A 16,297-nucleotide genomic window follows, 5' to 3' on the forward strand; every position below is an offset into this window, starting at 1 on the left:
CGACTCTGGCTCCACAGGAAGTGACCCCCGGCTGGAGAATGGGGGAGCAGCCTTCGAACTGTGCCCCCATTCAGTTGTTCCCTCTTACAGTCTTGGCAGGGGGCGTCTGCGGCTGAAGTCGACTCTGGCGAGGTGCTATGAGTATTTACACACCCATTCACCCACACTCACACCCACTCCAGAGCAGGCAGCGGGCCTCCTCTACCCTCTGGGCAGTGCCTCTCATTTTGTGGTCCCAAACGATCCAGAGACGCGGATAAAAAGCTTGGCACACCAGTCTCGGCCAGAGTTGCACTCCCGCTCCAGGCGTCCCAGCACAGCCAACTCTCTAGGACCAGAGGCTGGGCGCGGGGTTGGGGGCTGCATGCCCGCCGGGAATGAGAGGGCGAGGATCAACGCCGCCACGAGGGTTCGTTAGCCCGGCCCCTCGGAGTCCCCGGGCGCCCTAATTGCGCGCGCTGCAGCCTCTCGCTCGCAGGCTGTCCCGCCGCGCGGGCGCCCGGCCTCGGGCTGCGGAACAGCTGCGAGACCCGCCGAACGCCCGCCCGCCGCCGCCCAGCGCTCGGGACCCTCGCCGCCCGGGAGGAGCCCCAGGAGAAGGAGGAGGGGCGGACAGACTCGGTTCAGCTGGGGCTGCCAGGCAGGCCGGGACGGCAGGGGACGTCGGCCGCCCACTTAGCCAGCACCGAAAGCCTGCAAGTAAGAGACTTTCTCCCGCGGCCTCGCGGGCTGCTCTGAAATCATCCACTTAAAAAGAAAGGAATTCACACATATCAAATAACGGCTTGAAAAAGGCCAGCGTGGAAAATGGAGCTGTTTTTATACAAGTCAACCCAACGTCTTTACAGATTTTGTAAATTCCTAATATTCCTGGAGGGATTTCTTTTTTTTCCTAAACCAAATCACATTTCATCATAGTACATTCCTGCTTTAGTAAAATCAGCTCCTTGGGATTTCATCGCTTGTTAAAAAAAGATAAACTTTATTTTTGTAATTTTCAATCACAAAAAAATCTATATTTTTGTCTAAGCATTTATTTTACTGAATCAAAAAGACATGAAAAGAAAAATCATGTTTTACTAACGTATATAAGTGACTCTTTTTCGGACAACATATAATAAATATGATATATCACTTATCACTCAGTCTTTCAAATGTACATTTTTTTTCGTATTATGGAGCATGCCACTTTTCCAAAAGAAAAAAGGTCGTGAGACATCAGTGCAAAGTTCTCAGTGACCCTCCTCTTTTCTCTGGGGCAGATGAACCGTCCACGCAGCGCCCTCTCCTCTGAATTTGAGGCCGTCTGTCCATCGACAGCTCTATCCGCCCGGGCGGCTTCCTCTTCACGCCCTTCTTTCTTCCCTCCTTACCCCTCCCCCCCCCTCCCTCCTGCTTGTCCCCAAAGTCATTTTTAAAAAGAACTTGAGGTTTTGTTTTTGTTGATGTTTTCACTTACTGGTCGCACTTTGTGTGGCGTCAGCGCTTTCGCCAGTCACACTGCTGTGGGGGAGCTTTCCAGCCCTGTCTCTGGGGGTGGGGAGATGCACAGCGGAGGGCTGGCTCCTCTTTGGGGGCCCCCCGCCTACTGGTGAGCATCTTCCTCTCTCACTCCTCTGCTTCCTGGTCTGCTGCAAGGGAGGCCCGATGGCCTGGCGCGGGGAGAGCAGAGACAGCTGTCCGGGTCGGGGAGGGGACAGGAGAGGGACTGCAGCGCTGTGGCTCATTCTTCACCGGGGGTGCGGGTTGCCTGGGATGGGGTTGGACAAGGGATTGAGGGCCGGCTGTCCCCCGGGCCCCAGGCCGTGGATGAGTACGCGGGGCACCAGGGGCCGCTGCAGTTGGGGATGGGGCGCAGGAGGAGTCCGGTACATGCTGCTGTACATGGCGGCGGCGGCCGCCGCGGCGGTCGTGCTGTCCATGCTGCCCAGCAGGCTTGGGTGGTAGAAATAAGGCGACGGAAACATCCTCTGCAGTGCCGAGTAGTTCCCCGCCTCGGCCAGCAGCTCCAGGCCCACCGCAGTCTGCCGCTTCCATTTGGTCCTGAAAAACAGCGAGCGTGCACGCACCCCGCAGCTGTGGGCACGGTCCCGGCACCAAGGCCCCATCTCTTGCCCTCTCCCGCTTCTCTTCCTCCAGGGACAGGAAGACAGAGAGAGCTCTGAGAACCGGGAATGAACCGCATCTCCTGGCCCCTACCCGACCCTCTTGCTCACAGAATGACCCAAATGCAAGTCAGTTTCGTAAATTACACCCTCAGTGTCTGAGATATTCATAAATGCAAGCTTTACTGCCTTTTCCTGACCCTCTGCTCTGCCGTTGCCCCGTTATAGTTTGGCTACTTCCTGAAACTTTCCCGGAGGCCAACAGAGACCACTCTTTCTATAGGCGGTCTTCTCTCTCCTCCTTTCATTCCCTTCCCCAAGTGGCCCCCCAGCAATCCCAGAGTGTGCACTCTCTGCCCCTCCCCCTTTCCTCTGGGCAAGCGAGAAGAAACCGTAAACAAAGGGACACGGAGACTCCTGGGCCTCGGACCCCTGCCCCTCTCAGTCCCCAGGGCTGTGGGGACACGTCTCTCTCATCAGCCTGACAGGACCTTACAGCAGGGGGGGAGGGAGGGCTTAGGGCAAGGAAGGCGACAAGGTTTCAAAACGGAATTCGTTTGAGGGAGGGCTCTCCCAAGGGGACAGTACCTCGGGGCCATTCCAGGAGGCAAAAAATGCATTTCAAGATATTTTCTCCTCTGGGAGAGAGTAACAATTAAAATCTGTGATCAGCTTTTCTCGGTCCCCTCCCTCCCTCGCCGCACCACTACACTGCGAGGAAGAGGTGAGCAGGCCTTTGCTCAAATGTCTCATGAAGGAACTCAGGGCTGGTGGGCCATCCATACCCAGCAGCTCCAGCCAAATTAATAAACATGTCGCCCATTCTAAATTGGCTACAAATGACACTAATGTTTTCCGACAGAATTAGGGTGGCTGAAACCGTATGTAATGAGACAGAAAATTATGGTAAAGATGACAACTGGATGGGCATTTCCAACTGCACTTATGGACGATTAGAACACAAACGAGAGAAAAGGAGGGGGAGAGAAAATTGCAACAAGGGAGACAACCGCCAGGCTTGGAAACAGCGTAACCTGGGCCTCAGCTTTTGCAGGGTTCGCTCTACAGTGCAGGGGCCTGCAAGCGCTGCCAGGCCCTTTCCCCATTTCCTTTCAAAGTAAGCAGCGGTTCCTGGGGGGTTCTGAGGCGGCCAGTACAGGGGACAGACCCTCAGTCTGGACGCCTGGCCAGCTGCCTGATTCTGCTGCCTGCGGCTGCCAGCCCTACCTCTCCTGGCCAGCTCAGAAGCCAAGGCAAGGACATTGAAGCTGAGGCGAGTGGAGCAGTTCTTCGGACCAAAATAGCCAGGAAGTGTGGCCAGCTACAGACATTCCGAACCAGCCTGGGGCAGCCCCAAAGGGTGCACCACGAAAGCTCTGTGGCCCTGAGTGTCAGCTGCAAAGATGTCTCAGTTTGAGAAGGTGTGGCTTGATTGATTTGGGGGCAAAGTGGGGGGAATTCTAGCCACTCAGGTTTGAGAGGCAAAGTAGCATATGTTACGACATATTTAAAGGTGCAAAATTCTCCAAACTCCAGCTGCCCATCAGACAGCTCTCACCTGGGGAATGTGGCTAATCCCTGCTCCAGCCTGAAAACCCCCAGCGCCCACTCAGACGTTCTAAGTCCCTAGAGGCTCCCGAGGCCAGGAGGGAAGAAGACTGGTATGGGTCATGATCTGGACGGCTAGATGCCTTAGGTCCGCCACACAGACTCTCTTACCTGCGGTTCTGGTACCACGTCTTGACCTGGGTGTCTGTGAGGTTGAGCGCAGCTGCCAGGTCCATGCGGTCCTGCACGCTCAGGTACTTCTGCCGCTCAAAGCTACGCTCCAGCTGATTGAGTTGGTGGTCAGAGAAAGCCGTCCTGGCTTTGCGAGGCTTTTTGGCTCTTACAGGGGGACTCTCTCGGCTACTTGTAATCTCCCGATCTCCTTCCTCCTTTGTTCCTACGATAGAAACCCAGACACAGCCATAAAGGTAGCCTGGAATGGGAAACAGTAGAGCATCTTCCTGGCACACACTTCCACGTTCCTGAGCCAGCGCTGGTCTAGGGGGTGGGGGGTGGGGGGTGGGGGGGCCACACTCTGCCACCCTCCTACACACATACTTGGACCTTAGCCACGATGGTGGACGAGGACCAGTTTCTGGCTGGAGATTGTGGAGCCTTTTGCGGATCTCCTAAAAGGGTTTTAAATGGGTGTCTGATCTTCCCATCTTTGGAAGTAAAAAAGAAAAAAGTACTTGACAATAAAGGATCCTTTTGTTATTGTTTCCTTGATTGGAAGTAGAGCCTGTCCCTTTCCTTTATTGTTTTCACTACAACTTCATTTTAATTTTTTTTTATTTGGTAGTTTTCAAAAGATCTTTCCACTTTGTTTTTTGAGGAGAGGGCACCTTTTTCATTTTACTTTTTCTGTTTCCTGAAAGTTACAGGCATTTGTCTTCCTTGTTCAGTCGCACTTGGGAAATGGAATCGTGCTCTTTGCAGCTGCTTGCATCAGGTCTTTGAAAGCTTCAGAAAGACTATGTCACCCAGACACCGAGCTGAGCTCAAAATCACTGAGCCCATCCAGGTGACAGCTTGGAAATTTCCGAATTCTATTTGTCAACTTTGGTTTTTTCCTGAAATGCTGGGAAATCGATATGTCAATCCCTCTCTGTTTGTACCCGTTTTTGCTGCGCTCCTTGATCTTCGCTGCAGGAAGAACAATAATCTCTCTAATTGACCCACTGGGGAGGTTGGTGCACAAAAAATCGCCAGACCAGACTGTACATCTGTTTTGGGCACTATTATGCTAATGCCATTATAGTAAAATGAGGATCCAGTATCCCACCTTCCAGACAGTCTGTACACATCCTTCCTCGAGATGGCAAAGATTAATAATAATAATTATTATTATTATAAACTTATCACTAAAGAAAAAAATAACTCTTCTGGTATGTTAAAACTCTTTTGCCACGCAAAGACCAGACACTCACCTATGAAACTGCCTGAGGAGAAATGGAAAAAGGGGCTTAAAAGACAATTTCAATTGCCATTTTCTGATTTTACAAAAATAGATAAATTCAATTCCATAAAATTTTACTTCCATATATGCTACCTCCCAATTACCAGGAAGGAGCCAAAAATCCTACTAAAATGTAGATATTCAGTAGGGGCCAAGGGGTAAGAAGTGTGTTTTAAAAAACTGAAAAACTGATTATAAATTTTTCCCGTGTGGGCTTCCCCATATTTATCACGATCTAATAAAAAAAAAACAGTTGCTCTGTTAATCAACTTGGAAATTTTTCTTTCATTAAATCTGATTAATTCCTGTGACAGTGTTTAGGAAAATTTGGTGTTTGGAGGAGGGAATGAAATAATTTGCGTTAAAAATAAACACCACGTTGTGATCACACCCCTAGACACCAGCTAGTCAAGCCTGTTTCTCTCTCCCACCTCCCTCCATTCCGACTCCCAAGGTCTCGGCTAGAAAAATCTCAAATATTTCCCTTCCATCAACGAAAGTATTTCCCGTCAGATCCCCTCCGCTGCTTCTCCCTTCCTAATAAATTAAAATTAAGTAAAACAAAGAAAGGAGCTAGACGCCGGTGAAGGTTGAGAGGTAGAAATGTAACAATAAACAGAACTTCAGACCAGTCCCCAAATCGCACGCCCAGGCCTCCCTCCCGCTTGCAGGTTTTGACTGAGGCACGATCGCCTTAGAAGCTCCGGGAAACACTCCCCGTCAGAGATTCGGGAAACTGAAAGGAAGGCAGGGAACCCGGAGAAGGAAGAGCCAGACCGCGGAGGGAGCCAGCCGGGGCGGCGAGACTCACCGTGGCATTTGATGTCGCTCTGGGAATCTTCCCTCTTGTCGAGTTTGCTTTTGCTGTCCTCCTGCTCGAGCTTTGGCCTGAAGCTCTCGTGTGCCGCGTTGCTCTCCTGCTTCGGGGTGTGATGGGGAGAGGAGACGCTGGTGCTGTAGGGCGCACACGCCGCCAGAGGTTTGCTGTCGCCCAAGATGTCCTTAATTAAAAAAGAAGAGGTGGAAGTCCTGGGGGCCGAGGCGGCCGAGCCCAGCTGCTGGGCCGGTGGCTGCTGTGGCGGCGGCGGTGGCGGCGGCTGCTGCTGGGGCGAAGGCTGCAAACTTTGCGTGGGGGCCGCAGCCGGCGGCGGCTGCTGGCTGTGGTGGAGGTGGTGGTGATGCTGGGGCCCGTCTGCCACCAGATGCGGCTCAGGGGATTCCATGGTGACCGAGATGGGAGAAGAAGGCGCCGTTCCTACGGTATCAATCTCCGAACAGGGGGACGGAGTGGCCTGACTCCTAAAATCCGCGGTCCTGGCCTCGCCGAGCGGGCGGAAATCTCCATTCATCATGCCGGGGCTGCCCGAACTGGCACTGGACAAAATCGTGTCTATTCCAAAACTCGACCCGCTGGCCCCTTCCATTGTTGTCATTTCTACATGAGGTCCACGCCACTCCGCCGCTCAGCAGCCGCCCCGACCAAGCAAAAGAAGCTATCGATCTAAGACAGAATAAACACTAAACAATGTCGCCCCTTAAAAGGAAAAAAAAAAAACAAGTGGGGCGGGAGGGAAGGAAGGCTAACTGGGAGGTGGCAATCAGGGGACACTTTCGACACAACTTTTTTTTTCCTTATGCAAAAAGTAGCAGCGAGGAGAAAGAAAGGCAGGGGGCAAAGTTATAAAAATTTTGGAGGAAGCACGCGGCGTGCGCTCCGGGAATGATGGCGCACGTGGGGCTGCGGTGGCGGCGCAGGGGACCCGACGACGGCGCGGGCGGCAGGAGAGACCCGGACGCCGCCGCCGCCGCCCGGGTCTGCCCACAGCCTGGCACCAGGCGGCAGCGGCAGCGGCGGCGGCGGACGCGGCAGGTGCAGCGACCGCGAAGCCCGGGCGGCCGCGCGCGCTCGGAGCTCCCCGGCGGCTCCCGAGGTGGCCGCCGCGCGCGACTCGGCCGCCCCGGAGCCGAGTTTCTGAACTTTCTTGGAAAGTTGTGGAGCAAACACCGCCGCACTGGCCGCGGCCACCCCGGGAGGAGGAGGGAAAGAAGGAGCAGGCGCAGGCGGAGAAGGCGGCGGAGACGCAGCGCCGAGCGACTCCGGTCGTTGCCGGGCGCGTTCGCTTGTAATCCGGCTGCCGGCGGGCGGCGCCGACCCCCTCCCGTGACGTCACGGCCACTGCCTCCGCTCCCCGCGCCGCGCCGGGCCCGCGCCCCCGCCGCCCAGGCCGCGCGCCGGGCCCCGCGCCCCCATTGGCCGCGCCCGCGCGAGCGAGCGACGCCGACGTGCCGGGAGCCAATGGGCGCGCGGCTCGCGAGCCCGTCAGCGAGCGCGGCTCGGGCCCCGCTGCTCTTTTGAGAACCCGCGCATCCCTTTGCCTGCAGCCCAAAGCTGAACGCCCAGTGCTACAGTGGTGGCGGTGTCCACAATCACGCGTGAGGGCAAAGGGGGAGAGGGCAAGAGAGACGGCAACCAAGGGGGTAAAGGAAAAAAGAAAGACAAAAGCGAGAGCATAGTAGCGATTTGCCCGTTTTCTTAAAAAGTCCGAGGAGGGAAGGGAAAGAGGAGAGAAGAGAAAAGGAATCTGACCGGCTTACCTTTAGATTCCAGCGCGGCCGCCCTCCCAGCATCCCCAAACGCGCTTGACTAGTCCGAGGACACTGAGAGCAGAGGAAGGGTTTCCCCGAAGATCCCACGGCAAAGTGTGTAACTCCAGCAGCCGGAGCTCCGGGTGGGCGGGCGGACTCCGAGCTCTGATTTCTCCCCCAAAGAACCCAGGCGCCTGGGCTCTGGCCCAGCTGGGTAGCCGGTCCCTGAGGAGGACGGAGCGGGATCTGCGTCCACCCGGCACTCTCAGGAGGGATGGGGGCAAGGGGCCTGCTGCTCAAAACCGGGGACCCAGCCTGGTCACCAGGCAGGGCCGGTGCTGGAAGAAGTGCCCGGCCAGACACTTTCTCCTGGGCAGAGGAAGTGATGCCCGCAGGCGTTCCCTAGTGGCGAGGGCAGCCGCGGTTCTCCGCAATGTCGGGCTGGCACTGGGCGCGGGAACCCGGGTGGCAGGTCCGTAGCGCGTATTCCTGCCTCGCTGCCAGCCAGTTCTCAATCTCTCTCTATCTCTGTCTCTCTCTTCCTCCCTCCCTCTCTCCGGCCGCTCCTTTGGAAAGGAAATAGTCACTGTGGATCCACTTGGGACCTGGAGCATAGCATGACTGTGACGCCTCGTCGGAGGGTATCAACTTGCATTATTTTCTCTAGGACGTCTCCAACCTGTCTCTTGTTGAATGTCAGAGTAATGGGAAGTGCCAGTGACAAGACGGCATATTACTCCTGATTAAGTGCCGTGTCAACCTAATTAGCAGAGTAATTATAAGGTGCTAATGAATGATTCAAAGTTCTTTGAGTTACATTTTACTCCAAATTACCATTTTAAGAACCCTATGAATCTGAGTGGCTGGCATCGCTTCCGTGACTGGGTGCAGAATGATGGTAGAAAATGGCCTTTGAAGTCTCCAAGGGTTGGGCAGAAATCTGGCGTTTAGTTGCGGTTCTGAGTGTCTCTTTCTGGGGAATAGCTTTTTTCTGTTGAGGACGGGGTGGAGGGCCGGGGATAGGGGGTGTCAGGGAGGCAAATGACCTCTTGGGACAAGATATTGCCTTTCTGTCGGAATTGCCTTGTGTGAGCCCTCGGTCAGGAAGGGGGTGAGTGCGAGACATTCTCCCTGCTTTTTCCTAGGGAGTTCGATGTGTTTGACCCAGAAAAAGCCCGCGCTATTTCGAGGGTGGTTTGAGCCGTGTCTTATCATCTGCCTGCCGTTTTTTCACGGCTGTGTCCCTGAGGAGAAGAGTGGGGAGAGAAAGACCGAGGCGAGGCGATGCACAATCTGGGCAGCTCTCGCCTTTCCCAGGCGAGAGGAGCTTGGCGGCGGAGCCGGGGCTGGTGAGCCGCGGCGGGGACGCGGGGCGAGCTGCAGGCAGAGGCGGCCCCCGGCCTGAGGGGGTGCAGGAAGCCCCTCTCTGGAGCAGGTGGTGGGCCCGCCGGGTGGGATCGAGTCGCTCGGGGCCGGGAAGCCGCGGAGGGCCTAGATGATGCCTGGAGCCGGGGTGGATCGGGCGCCTTTGGAGCGGGAACTGCGCACTGGCCAGGCAGACACTGCTGCGAGCGGGATTTTGGAAGTAAGGGCCGGGACTTATGAAGGCAGGTATCTTATCGAAGGCCGCAAAGTCCTGCCCGAGAGGCCGAGCCTCAGCGCATCCTCGCGGCCTCTGCATCCCGCGCCCCTGGCATAGTTGGCTTCTGTGGGAAGGGCACTGGGGTTGCCCAGACTACAAGCGGGCGCGACACATTCTTCTCCATTCAAATATCATTTAGGATTCTTCTCCTTCAGACATCACCCACCAACTTCCCGAATGAGGTGCATTTCCTCCCAAACCTGGGGCTCTAACCCGCGCTTCCCTCGCTGACTATTCTGGGTGGGGAGTGGAGGAAAACAAATTTAAGATCCAGAACTGACGGCACTGCACAAATCAGTTATTCTCAACGTTGATAAATAATTCATTTAAGCCTGTTTTTGTTTTGTTCCGACGCCTTAAATGATTTAAGAGCTGAAAAGGCTGATCGCACAGCTTATGCTGGGCAGTTCAACAGGATTTTTTTGCTTAGAATAATTCGCAACTTTAGCAGGAGAGTCAGAAATATGACCCTACGAAAGAATGAAATCTAAAAAGAAAAGGAGAAAGGAAGGTGGAAGTGTTAGGGAAAAGGGAGTGTTGCTTTATAAAAACTCTAAAGCAAAGAAAACAGAAGCCCAGTAGGCCTCACCTTGTGAAGTCTCAGATCATGTTTTCTTAAGAAATGGCTGAGATCACACGAGATTTCTTTGGGTGGGATGTTAGGAGATCTGCTTTTGGGAGCAACAACTGTGATGGGGAAAATAAGACCTTGACTTTTATTTAGGCTCCTATCTTTGGGTCCCTACCAGAGAGGAAATGCTAGCAGTGGCCTGAAGATCCAAAAGAGGGTCTCAAAGGCCAGATCGAAAACTTAATGAGAAACAAATTCTTCAGAGCAAAGGTTTGTTTCTTAATTTTTCTCAGTTCTTTTTTCTCCAGATACATTCCTCTTTTGCTATTACTTTTTTTTCTGAGGGTATCTATAATATATACCCCCAAGGTCATGCACTTTCTAGCAGAGCAAACATAATTAATTTTTCATTTTAAAAAATCAAAATTCAGAAATAGAGCAGGGTGCAGATTAATCCCATTTTCAATTCCCATGTATAGGAAAGGAAATGCATTAACTGGATTTGATCTCAGATTTTGCCAATGGATTTAAAACACAAGTAAATATAGTCCCTAAACTGACATAAGTTTGAAAATGGTCTTCCACTTTCAGGCCTTAAAAAAAAAAAAAAGGACTAGGGAAAAAGAAAATACTTTTTGGAAAATTTTGGAATTTTTGCATAGAAAGCAGTTATTTGCGAACTGTGGCTAAGAGAAAACAGGCTTTTCCTTAGCGCCTCTGAAGGACACCTTCGTCCTGACCACCCTAAAGATGCTCCCTCCCCACCACAAAGAAAGATTCCAACACGCATGTATTTTAACAAGTTTTGTTCCTTAATGCACTCTCGGGGCCCACCTTTACAACCAAGATTTGGGATCGTGTTTAAACTGGACCATCAGGTTTTTTAAAAACAGAACTGAACTTTGAAGCAATGCACCTATAGATGAACTTGGAACTGGCGTTTTTCCTATCATATTTCGTTTGAACGCTTCCAAGGGTTCACATGACGACAATGCCAACTGACCAGAATGCGGTGCAAAGGCTCTTCCCTCCACTGGGCGGCGCCAAGAGCCCCGAACCCAGAGAGCCGGCTATTGTTTCTTTCTATAAAAGACCCAAGATACGCAAATAAAGCTCTCCCCCGTCTAAGGCTGACCCCCTGACAAGTGTGACCTTTCGCCATTTCAAAGTTACAAAAACGTAGGAAGTTTTCTTTCCTTCTTTTCAGTCTATCGATATATTTCCAACTGCTTAGGGACTTGATGTGTATTTGGTTAGAAAAATAATACATTAAAGAGAAAGATATGAAAACACTGAAATTGAGTCCCTTAAATAGACTGAAACCAGGAGAGTGGAAACTTGGAGCAGAGGGAGAAAGGTAAAGCAGAAGGAAAAGAATAAGGTAACTGAAAACTGTTTTAGCAGAACAACATGTTAAAATGATAGACTATGTAATTACTACTTGTCTTAGGGCAGTAAGTTTTGAGAGATAGCTCTGGCCTCTTAATAAAATTTGTGAGAGCTATGAGCTTCACCACAACTTTAAAGATGGGCAGTTTATAAAGGACCTAGTGAAGCTGGCTCTCCCTTGGGGACTAGATGTGTGCTGTACAGAAGCAATCACAGGAAGGCAAGTTGAGATGTAGAGGAAAGAACGCTGCAAGAGGGAGTCTCAGCCTCATTTTGCCACTTTCCAATGTTTGTGAGCAAAGCACTTAACCTTTCTGATCCTCAACTTCCTTCTCTATTAAAGGAGAAAATAGTCCTTGCCTAGAATAGGGTGATTATGATGACTGAGGAAGGGCTTCTATGTAAAAGCCCTTTACAAAATATGAGGCAAGAGTTTGACCAAAAAAGAAAAAATGCAAAGGTGGCAATTATTTCTACCTATAGGTGACATAGAGTAGCCATATTTTTTTCACTTTTTCCTTCTTGCACTCATTTTGTTCATTCTCTCAGTCAATAAGCATTACTGAATGTGCCTCCTGTGCTAGCTGCTTGAGACTGAGAATTAACCCACCCAGAGAGTTGACAGGAGCTTGAACATGCTGGAAATGGTCATAAGGCCATCATGCCAACATGAACCTGCTACAGTGGGGATGCAAAAGAGAGAGTGGGGAGTCCTGCCTTGGGAGGAGTTGGGGGAACAGAAAGATTCCTGAAGGAAATGAAGCGTGTGTGCAGTCGTGAAAGAAAAGGAGTGCATCCCAAGTGGAGGGCTATATAGAGGGATTTATGTGGTAGCTAAGAGTAATAATGGAACCAAAGTGTCCACAAATTGTCCAAACTTTTAATCGGACTTTGAGGCTGGGCTGCAATCTGTGGGCATATATTGGCTCTAGGGATCTCTCCTGAGTGCTGTGGGAAGGTACAAAAGACACTTGGAGCAAGCATCTCGGAGGGAACAGGAACTAACTGCACTGTCCACGGACCGCAGCACCAGAATTTTACAGCAGCCCTGATTGATCCCAAGAGATGGTCCAGCTGCCTCAGTCCAGGACGGTAACTGTCCTTCCCGGCTCCTACACCCACTTCCTTCCTTCTTTCTAGAATTCCCAATTTGGAGGGATAAAGAAGTTTCCCTTAGAGTCAGGGGTGGAAATAGAGAAGATGACAAAGTGGAGGCACTTGGAGGAGGATCCGAGGGCGAACATGGGGAGATATTTTATTTCACCGCTCCTAAACTGAATCATGGTCCATTGAAGACCAGCTGCTGGAAAAGTGAAAGGGCCCAGGTGTGACGCCGCCACGTCTTGCTATAAAAAGAACTGAAGCTTCTAAGTTTCAGGAAGGGAGTTGATTCTTCTATCAACTCCTGGTTAAGAGGGAGTGGAGAGGCCGAGGCAGAGGAGAAACGAAAGCCTCAGAGCGCTGGACGAAGATGCCACTCAGGGAAGGGGAAATTCATTTGCGATGTTAATTAACAAGCGGCTAATTAAAACGGCACTTTGAGCGCTAATCAATCGCCTTATTAAGTTAGAGCCATCACTGGAACAAATTGAAAGCTCCCCGCCCCGGCTCCCGCCTCTGGTGCGGGCGGGGCTGGGTTCCCAGACACCATGCGGGGGTTGGAGGCGGTCTCCGTCGGCTCTGGCAGCCTCTCCGGGGTCTACAGAATCCTCCAAGTCCAGGTTCACCACGGTCGAACAGCCCGCGCCTGCCCCGAGGCCTGCTGAACTGGACACGCGTCTAGGAGGCGATTTCTAATCTAGATGCACGGGGCGGGAGAGAAGGGGTTTTGAGGGAGAACAACTGGTTCAACTAACTTGCACGTTGGCTGCGGGGGAAAAAGCGCCCCCAAAAGCGCGGGAGTGGGAACTATGGGCCGCAAACAGGGGGAGGAAGCAATTCAGCCCAGGAGGGGGCGCTCTCCGGCCTGGACCACGCATCTTCATTTCCCGGGGCAGACCCGGTCGCCTCACTTTGAAAACTCTACTTGGGCCTTTGCCTAAGTCCAGCCCAGCAAACAGGCAAGACCTGGTCTATCTTCAGGCAGCAAGGACAGGACAGCCAGCTCCTGTGCTCCATCTCCTGGGGCTCCATAAAAATGGGGTGGGGTGTGCGAGGAGGCAAGAGGGAGTGGATGTGCTGATCACCTGGGACGCTGGCGCACCATTGCCAGCCACTACGTGCTCCCCACCTAACCCATTCATGCTTCCCCATGCCTTAGCCCTCCGAACTCGCTAAGATAATTAAGATTTCGAATCTCTGTTTTGAGGAGGCTTCCACATTTCCTAATTGTTTAAATGTCTGCTTTTCACCAAATTCTCAAGGGAGAAGTATTTGGCAATAAGAGGGGGCTGTGAATTGAAATGCTAATTAGGTGGGTCCTTCCCCTGCAATTCCACCTGCCTGGCGGCCCTGATAAGGCAGAATACACCCGAAGTGCACACCGCAACATTCCTGGAATGCAGGGCAGAAGCGCAGTAAAGAGGGACCCCAGCGGACTTCCTATCTGATTGGTTTTTTGTTGCCTGATACAGAGAAAAAGAGGACCCCATCGGAAGGAGGTCTTTTTCGTGTTGGGTCATACGTGGTTTGTGTGTCTGCTGCGACACACCTATGTCCTGAGCTGGCCTATGACTCGCCTTCTGGACGTGTGTCGGATGCGTCTGCTGGTGGGCATGAGCGTGCTTGTGGTGTCCCAGGAGAACCGAAGGAACGGCTCCCACGTGCAAAGTTCAAAAGCATTAATATTTTCATCATATTATCATTATTCAATATAATAATATTTGCTCTGTTAGCGGCACTAATTAAGCCACATTAAAACCTTAGTGTCTCCCTAATGGTGCGTAACGTGCCCACACTCACATTTTTCTCTCTGAGGGTGGGCGGCTGTTGGCTGGCAGGGGAGAGGAGACAGGGAAGCAGTGGGATGCATTAGGGTGTGACGCCCCTCCACACACACACACACACACACACAGCTAGGTATCTGCCGGGTGGCGTCCACAGACTCTGCTCGATCGATGGGACCCTCCGCTGTGCGCTGAGCCCTGCGCCCAGCACCCTGCAACCTCCTCCCGCGCCCCGGCACTTTGAACTCGGCCGACTGATTTTGCTATCCTTCCCCCTTTTGTATGTGTGCCTTCAATTGGCTAGGTTTTTAAGGTTTGGGAGGGCCATTGTGAAAGAATTAAAATAGTCTTAACTAGAGCCCCTTGGCCGAGAACTGGAGGTTCCGCCTCCAAGCTCGGCGCTTTTAGGATTCCCTTCCCAGTGGGAATTTCTTTCCGAGGTTCGCAGGTGGGAGTGTAAAAGAAGCGCCCGCAGAGCAGGTCCAGTCTGGGTTTTTTTCCTGTTCCTGGTGCCAGCAGTCTGCCCCAACGTCCTGCAGCCCTCGGCGAGGTGGATGTTAAGCTCCGAGAGAGTGCCCCACCCGCGGGCGCCGCGGCGAGATCACTCTGAATATGTAATATATTTGTAACGCGCGCCGAGGTGTGATATGTATTCGGGAATGAGGGGTGGGGGAGGTTGAGGCCGGATTGGATAGGGGAGGCACGGAGCTCACATTGTACTGCACAGTCTAACAATCTGAACATTCCTTTATTAAAAGCTGCTGCGTGACATTTACACTGAGCCACCAGCCTCTGCCTCTAATCCGGGCTAAAATGTATTGCACCGCCAAATCGTGGGTTCGGTGTGCGGGGACGCTGCTGTCCCCGGCCGGGTCAGGTCCCTCGGCTGCAGTCGAGGAAGGCCCCTACACGCCCCCCTCCCCCCCCCACCCCCCCACCCCCACCCCCCACCCCCCGCCGCCCCAGGCAGGTAGGCGAGGTACTGCCTCCCTGACCTTGGCGCCCAGGTGTGACAGGCATCCGGCCTCTCGCTCCACCCCCTGCCAGCCGCCGGGCTCAGCGAAGCTCCAGTGACCCGATCCACGCCTCTAGTCTTTCCCTCCCCCACAAAAAAGTAAACTCTCTACCCTCCCGGCCCCCCCCCCCCCATAGTCCGATCGTTTAGAGCCGCTGTTTTCCTTTTGTCAGATTCCCCCTCCCCGATCAGTCTGAGTACACGATCAGAACTGCTCAGAGAGCAGGAAGCACATTGATTTCAGCTTGTTCTGCCCACAGACAGGCCCTGACAAGGTTGTTAGAACAGTCGGAGAGGTCTATACAATCACTTAATTACCAAAACTGTCAGTCAGGCGGGACTCGGGTCCGCGTCCCGGGCTGCGCCGGGCATTCCAGCAGTGGGCCGCGCGCGTGATTGATCGGTGCTGATAGCATCGCAAAATAATTACGGCGAATTTTCTGATGTGTGATTTTATCCCAAGTTCATGCTTCAGAGAGGTAATCGGAGGATGAGAAGGGTCAGTGCCATTTCGGATTACCTGGAGTCGGCGAGAAAGGGTAAAATAGAAGAGGGAGCGACTCAGAGAAAAGGGGAGAGAAGGGGGTGCAGAGAGAGAAAGAAGAAGAAGAAAGAGCGAGTTAAGGATTGCTGGAGGCCCTGAAAGCAATTCGTCAAACTGTGCAAGTGATTCCTTCAGAGCCAGCATATGGCAGATTGATTTTGTCCAACGTCGGTTTAGCCACATTTAAAATGATCCAGCGGTTATTACAGCGATTGGCTTAGGAGCTGACAGGCAGTTGTAGGCGCAAGGAGTATAGATCCTGTTTACCGGAGACGTGTTCGTAACTGCTGTCAAATACAGTTAAGTAAATATCATTAGGAAAGATCTCCGTTAAGAGAAATGCCAATCCAATAAATATGGTTTTCCTCCCCGCCCTCCACATGGCTGCCTGCGCCTCCGTCAGAGGTTCTTCTTCGTCCTCCTCTGCCGCTGCGGTCAGACGCCGCGGGCAGGCCGGGGGTTCCCGCCGCCCTGGGGGCCGGGCCGAGCCTGGGGCAGAGCGGGACAGGCCGGTGGGCGGGACAGGGAGGCCCCGGGAGCGCGGCCTCTGCCC

The 16,297-nt window shown here is 52.9% G+C and overlaps 1 protein-coding gene across 1 annotated transcript; it reads right to left on the reverse strand.

Moving 5' to 3' along the window:
* Positions 1-959: 959 nt before the first annotated feature.
* BARHL2 (BarH like homeobox 2) lies at positions 960-7,208 on the reverse strand. Its single transcript, XM_014841897.3, has 3 exons — positions 5,924-7,208; positions 3,825-4,050; positions 960-2,043 (listed from the first exon to the last, which is right to left on the reverse strand). The coding sequence occupies exons 1-3, from the start codon at positions 6,543-6,545 to the stop codon at positions 1,731-1,733; spliced, it is 1,161 nt and encodes a 386-aa protein (XP_014697383.1). The 5' UTR covers positions 6,546-7,208; the 3' UTR covers positions 960-1,730.
* Positions 7,209-16,297: the final 9,089 nt, after the last annotated feature.

The sequence above is a fragment of the Equus asinus genome, chromosome 16, assembly GCF_041296235.1.
Source record: "Equus asinus isolate D_3611 breed Donkey chromosome 16, EquAss-T2T_v2, whole genome shotgun sequence".
NCBI classification, from domain to species: Eukaryota; Metazoa; Chordata; class Mammalia; order Perissodactyla; family Equidae; genus Equus; species Equus asinus.

Bases quoted from the DNA above. Each gene is read 5' to 3' on its own strand.
- BARHL2 (XM_014841897.3), bottom strand. From the start codon at position 6,545: ATGACAACAATGGAAGGGGCCAGCGGGTCGAGTTTTGGAATAGACACG. The intron at 4,051-5,923 runs GTGAGTCTCGCC...TTTCTATCGTAG, and splicing joins GAGCGACATCAAATGCCACG to GAACAAAGGAGGAAGGAGAT. The intron at 2,044-3,824 runs GTAAGAGAGTCT...GCTGTTTTTCAG, and splicing joins ACGTGGTACCAGAACCGCAG to GACCAAATGGAAGCGGCAGA.